Raw genomic sequence first — 6,177 nt, forward strand, 5'->3', positions numbered from 1 at the left:
GTAATTAGAAAATATGGCCTTCGTTATAGAAATGAAGCTAGACATTGCATGATAGAATTTTGCAAGACCAATGATTTGTTCATTGCAAATACCTTTTCTAAACTACATAAAACATGACTATACACATGGAATATACAGATATCAAACTGACTATATCTGTGGAAAGAGATGGTGAAAAGCTCCAAATCATCAGCCAAAATAAGGCCAAGGACAGACTGTGGAATGGACCATCAATTGCTCATATGCTGAAGAAAATTAAAACACGCCCACAACAAGTCCACGAGAGTCAAAAGATGACCCTGAATATATCCCACCTGAATTTAGAAATCATCTGAGGAACAGATTTGATACATTAGACACTAAAGACTGAAGACCAGAACAGTTGTAGGATGATATCAAGTACATATACAGGAAGAAAGCAAAAGGCCATTAAGAAGACAAGAAAGACATTAAAGACCAAAATGGATGTCAGAAGAGACTCTGAAACTTGCTCTCTATTGCAGCAATGCTAAAGCAAATGGAAACAGTGAGGAGGTACAAGGGCTGAACAGAAAATTTCAAAGGACAGCTTGAGACTACAAAGAGAAACATTCTAACGAAATGTGCAAAGACCTGGAGATAGAAAACCAAAATAGAAGAACACGCTCAGCATTTCTCAAATTGAGGGAATGGAAGAAAAAAAATTCAAGCTTGACTTTTGTTATTGAAGGATTCTTTTGGCAAATTATTGAATGATACAGAAAACATCAAAAGATGATGGAAAAAATAGAGTCACTGTACCAAAAAGAAATGGTTGAGGGCTGAGGGCCAGAGACCCGGGGATGAGCGGTTGAGGGCCAGAGACCCCAGTGGCTTGTGAGGCCGCCCTGGGTGGCAGCGTCAAGAAGAGACCCAGGCAGCGTCAAGAAGAGGGATTCCTTGGGGGCCGCAGGCTCGCCAGCACACCTCATTATTAAGGATCTTGGAAAAATTCATTCAAGGCTTTTAGATCACAGACCAGTTATTCAAGGTGAAACCCGTTATTCTGTCAAAGAATTTGAAGAAAAAGGTAGCCTTTGGGAAATGTGAGTTCTTGAAAATTTGAAGAAAATGATCCACGAGACAGATGAACATTATTCTTCCCAAATGTAGAGCGGCAGTGCATAGCAACTTAGACCCGGTTCTCCAGAGATTGCAAGCAACTAATCACTCAGTGTGTAGACTTCAACAGAGGGAACAAGAACAAAAAAAGATTCACACTGAGCGCTTATTGGCTAGTGAAGGCCAGCATGTGACCCAGTGGGAGGAGTCCATGAGAGACCAGCATGACATGCGGGCCAAAGTGGATGAGGAGGAGCACAGAAGAGCCATGGAGCGACTGAAAGGACAATATGCTGAGATGGAGAAGAACCTAGTGAGATTTTCTACCTGTTAACCTCAACAATGATAAACTAATGGGAAAACACTGACTACCCTAACCCCCAAATATTCCCACCAAACCATTTAGTTTCTGTGCATGCATCGCAATATATTTAATGACTCTTACGTCAGAAGAAAGAAACAGCTGCAGGAATCCCATTTAATGTTTAATAAAAGAAGAGTGCTGTATCTTTTCAGTTTCAAGTACCTACATGTGATTAGTTGAACAGGAGTAAGTGTAGGAAAGAATAAATTTATTCTTTGAAAGTCAGAACTGTTCTTCTCTTCCATTGATTAGATTAAAGAATTAGAAGTAAAGACTTCTTAGATAGAAAAATAGTTTAACTGGTTCGTACACAGGATTAATATTAGTTTATTATTGTGGCTTACAAGGTAGGTATAAATAACAGATGTCAGACATTGCTTCACTCACAGGTTATAGAAAAAAATGTATAAAGTGTTATTCCATGAATATGTAGACAAAAGCAGCTGACGCTGAAATAGAGAGCATATTTACAGGCAAAACTTTGACTCAACTATGACAAAATGGCCATGTTGATCTTTGAAGTGCAATGTTCGAAAATGTTGCAAATTGTGCATAAAAGTATAATGCCACTGGTCTCATTGAATGACAAGAAAACACATTTGCTTAATTTCCAGCACCTCACATATCCACCTTTCAAATATGCTTAGAAGGAAAAGGCTACCAGAAACATATTTTGACTTTTAGCCTTACCAAGCACCATAACATTGCCCAGAATATTTACCTCATTTTTGTGTCTGTTTGTGGGTAAACATTATAAATTAAATGTCTATGTTTCAGCTGTTTAATGAGTAATCAACACAATCTGCCCAGGGTCCCTCTGGAACCATATAAAGATTTTGTCTCTGAATGAATCAGAAGTATTTGCTCACATGGCAAATGATCCATGTTAAATGTAAATCCTTTTTAGTGTTAATGTCTGGTCTCATAAGCAGGTGTATTATGGTGAAATGTGCTAGTTCCATCATCAACGGAATTTTAAAAAAAATCTACATTTAGCAATCTAATTGAAGAACTAAGTTAAGTTTAAACATTTTTTTTTGCCAAATATTTAATTTGTAAAATTAAATGTAGTAACTTCAAGAGATTTATGGCAGATGAATTTGAGGTATGAATACATCTTTCAAATACGTTTTATTGTTCTGCAGTTAGAGGCAAGAAAGAATGCACCCAACTTTCTTGTGTTACAATGCTTGCTTGTGTGAATGTATGGCTGACTGTCAAAGCTTCATTCCTGGTTGCATGTTGAAAATGTGATTAAAGTTAGTTAATAGAGAAGATAAAAAAAAAAAAGAAAGAAAGAAAGAAATGGTCAATGTTTAACCATTTCAAGAGGTAGCATATGAGCAAGAGCCAACGATACTGAAGAAAAAAGTCCAGGGTGCACTGAAGGCATTGGCAAAGAACAAGGGGCCAGGAACTGAATAAAATTGAAATTTTCAACAAACTGATGCTGCACAGGAGGTACTCACTCATCTATGTCAAGGAATTTGGAAGACAGCTATCTGGTCAACTGACTAGAAGAGATCCATATTTGTGCCCATTCCAAAGAGAGATGACCCAACGGAATGAAGAAATCATCGGACGATATCATTGATATCCCATGCAAGTAAAGTTTTCCTCAAGGTAATACAAAAACGGTTGCAAGCATACATTGACAGAGAACGTCCAGAGATTCAAACCAGTTTCAGAAGACGGTGTGGAACGAGGGTTATCATTGCTTATGTCAGATTGAACTTGGCTGAAAGTAGAGAATCCCAGAAAGATGTTTACCTGTGCCTTATTGACTACACAAAGGTTTTCAACTGTGTGGATCATGACAACTTACAGACAATATTGTGAAGTACGAGTATTCAGGAACACTTAATTGTGCTCATGAGGCACCGGTATATAGACCAAGAAGCAGTTGTTTGAACAAAACAAAAGAATACTGAATGATTTAAAATTAGGAAAGGTGTGCACCAGGGTTGCATTCTTTAACCATACTTATTCAATCTGCATGCTGAGCAAATAATTTGAGAAACTGAATAATATGAAGAAAAATGTGGCATTAGGATTGGAGGAAGACTCATTAACAACCTACAATATGCAGTAATACCACCTTGCTTGTTGAAAGAGAAGAGGACTTAAAATACTTACTGATGAAGATCAGAGACTATATAGCCTTTGGTATGGGTTGCATCGCAATGTAAAGAAAACAAAAATTCTCACCACTGAATAACATCAATAAAAATGCAAAAAGATAGACTTTTCAAAGACTTCATTTTGCTTAGATCAACCATCAACACTCATGGAAGCAGCAGTCAGGAAATCAAACGACATATTGCATCAGGCAAATCTGCTGCACGGCACCTTTTTAAAGTGCTACAGAGCAACAATGTCAGTTTGAGGACTGAGGTGCTCCTGACCCAAGTCATAGTATTTTTCAATAACCTCATATGCATGTTAAAGTTGGAGAAGACGGTATTTGAGTTATGGTGTTGTAGGAGAATACTGAAAGTGCCACGGACTGTCAAAAGAACAAAGAGATCTGTGCTGGAAGATGTACAGCAAAAGTGCTCCTTGGAAACCAGATGGTCAAACTTCGTCTCTTACACTTTGGACATGTTATCAGGAGGGACCAGTCACTGGAGAAGGACAACATGTTTGGTAAAGTGGAGAGTCAGAGAAAAAGAGGAAGACCCCAACAAGATGGATTGGCACAGTGGCGCCAGCAATGGGCTCAGGCGTAGCAGCGATTGTGAGGACTGGGCAGTGTTTCATTCGGTTGTGCACAGGGTTAATATAAGTAGGTTCCAAGTCGATGGCAGCCAACAACAACAACAATTCAGAGAATGGAGTCCTGGTGCAGTGCTGTGGCTTAATGTGCTGGACTGCAAGGTCAGCAGTTCAAGCTCACCAGTGTCTTCTCAGATAGTATTTTAATTGAAAAATGTAAATTAGTAAAGTAGAAAGAGATATTAGGTATCTTAGGTTTTTCATTTATCTCTTTTACATTACCAAGGGTTAGATAATAATTCAAAAGAATCCCTACTGACTTCAAAAGTCATATACACATAAGTATTATTCAATGGTCTTAAATATATTTCAAAAGGTAAAACTGACATATTGAACGCTGAGCTTATTTAACAAAAGCACCAGTAAGCCATATTCTCCTTCGACTGATAAAACACAACAAAAATTTCTACAAAAGACGGAAAATTGAATAAATTGCTCCATCTGTACTTCAAGAACAATTTGAGTTAAAGTCTTGATCTGAATTACCTTATTAAAAAGAAACAAGTTTCAATTACAAGGATAATAGCATTATATTCCTATCAGACAAGAAAACCAAAAAAAAAAAAAAAAAAAACTACAAGTGTTTCATTTTCAAGTCCCAGCAAGTGTATTAGCTATCATAATACCTGAACTGCCCAACTCCAAGTGTGTCACCTGTAAAGAGACTGTTTCTTGCATCTCTTAGATTTTCCCGAAGTTTCTTGTCTAGTTTCTGAAAAAACAAATTCAAGATTAACTCTTTCAAGAGTAGTCTCAAATAAGTTCATATAGAGTAGTATGTAATATATTTCAAGTTTCAGAAACAAAATTGTAATTTCATTACAAAATAGCAACTCTTAACATCTAAATATTTTAACTTCTTTCCTATTTCAATACTATTACAACTTGGACTTGAAAAGACCAATGCCTTTTCTGCTGTGACTCAAGTCCAATCTTACTAATAAGAAGGGTTCATTGACTAATTTTACTTTGTGGTGGTGGTGGTGATGTGCCGTGGAGATGGAACCAACTCAAAGCGATCCTGTACAGGGTTTCTGAGGCTGTAAATCTTTACAGGAGCAGACAGCTTCATCCTTTTATTTAAGGTCCAGGAAATGCTTTGCAGTACAAACCACTCTCTCTCCAAGCATGACTGTTGTACCATGGAAGATGCAGAAATGGGGAAAATGTCCTCTTCGATGGGTGATGAGACGTGACAAATGGTAGTCGCAAGACTATGATGGCATCTAAGATCAATCCTATCCCCTGTGTATACAGGGGTGAGAGGGATGGGCAACTTAGATACTGGCTACCTGAAATGGGAGTGGCTATAGAGGCACGAAAGGAGCTCTGGTAGCATAGTGGTTATGAATTGGGCTGCGAGCTGCAAGGTCAGCAGTTCGAAACTACCAGCTATTCCGCGGGAGAAAGATTAACCTTTCTGCTCCCGTAAAGATTTATAGTCTCAGAAACCCTATGCAGGGTCGCTATGAGTTGGAACTGACTCCACAGCACATAACAACAACAAATAAAAGCACAAAGTGACTGCTTACAAGTTTTCAAGAGGGAGTTTAGCTTCAAGAGTGTGTGGGACAAAGTAGAGTCTCCACTGAATAGTTTTCATCTTGTCTAGATGGGTCTGGTGAAAGGAGATGGGGATACAATTCTTATGATTCAATAATGAGTAACTGTTATCATGACTAATTGTGACTGTCACAACTGTAAAGGTGTAAGTTTTGTAACAAAAAGAGGGGAGCAGTTAATCTTACAGTCCAGGATCAGAAAATCCTAGGACCATCAAGGGAGAAGAGCATGAGTGGAATGTGGGACCCTAACCAGAGAAGCAGCGACACCAGAGATGAAGGCAGAGATGAGGGCATGAAGAGAGAGAGCAGGTGAGGATTCTAGACTCACGGAAAGAGAAAGGCTGTGTGCTGGCAGTCAGGTCCTGGTGGCCAGGAGGCAGGCTTGCAGAATGT

General features: G+C 38.5%; 1 protein-coding gene and 1 pseudogene across 1 annotated transcript in view; one reads left to right on the forward strand and one right to left on the reverse strand.

Annotated features, from left to right (window-relative positions):
* Positions 1 to 6,177, reverse strand: part of SCFD1 (sec1 family domain containing 1) — a 150,934-nt gene that overhangs the window by 108,054 nt on the left and 36,703 nt on the right. The window contains exon 7 of the mRNA XM_006835505.1: positions 4,846 to 4,931. Within this exon, the coding sequence (XP_006835568.1) occupies positions 4,846 to 4,931 (86 nt within the window). The remainder of the gene's footprint in view (positions 1 to 4,845; positions 4,932 to 6,177) is intronic.
* Positions 822 to 1,414, forward strand: LOC102811056 (annotated as a pseudogene).

The sequence above is a fragment of the Chrysochloris asiatica genome, unplaced genomic scaffold (genome assembly GCF_000296735.1).
Source record: "Chrysochloris asiatica unplaced genomic scaffold, ChrAsi1.0 scaffold00017, whole genome shotgun sequence".
Lineage (NCBI taxonomy): Eukaryota > Metazoa > Chordata > Mammalia > Afrosoricida > Chrysochloridae > Chrysochloris > Chrysochloris asiatica.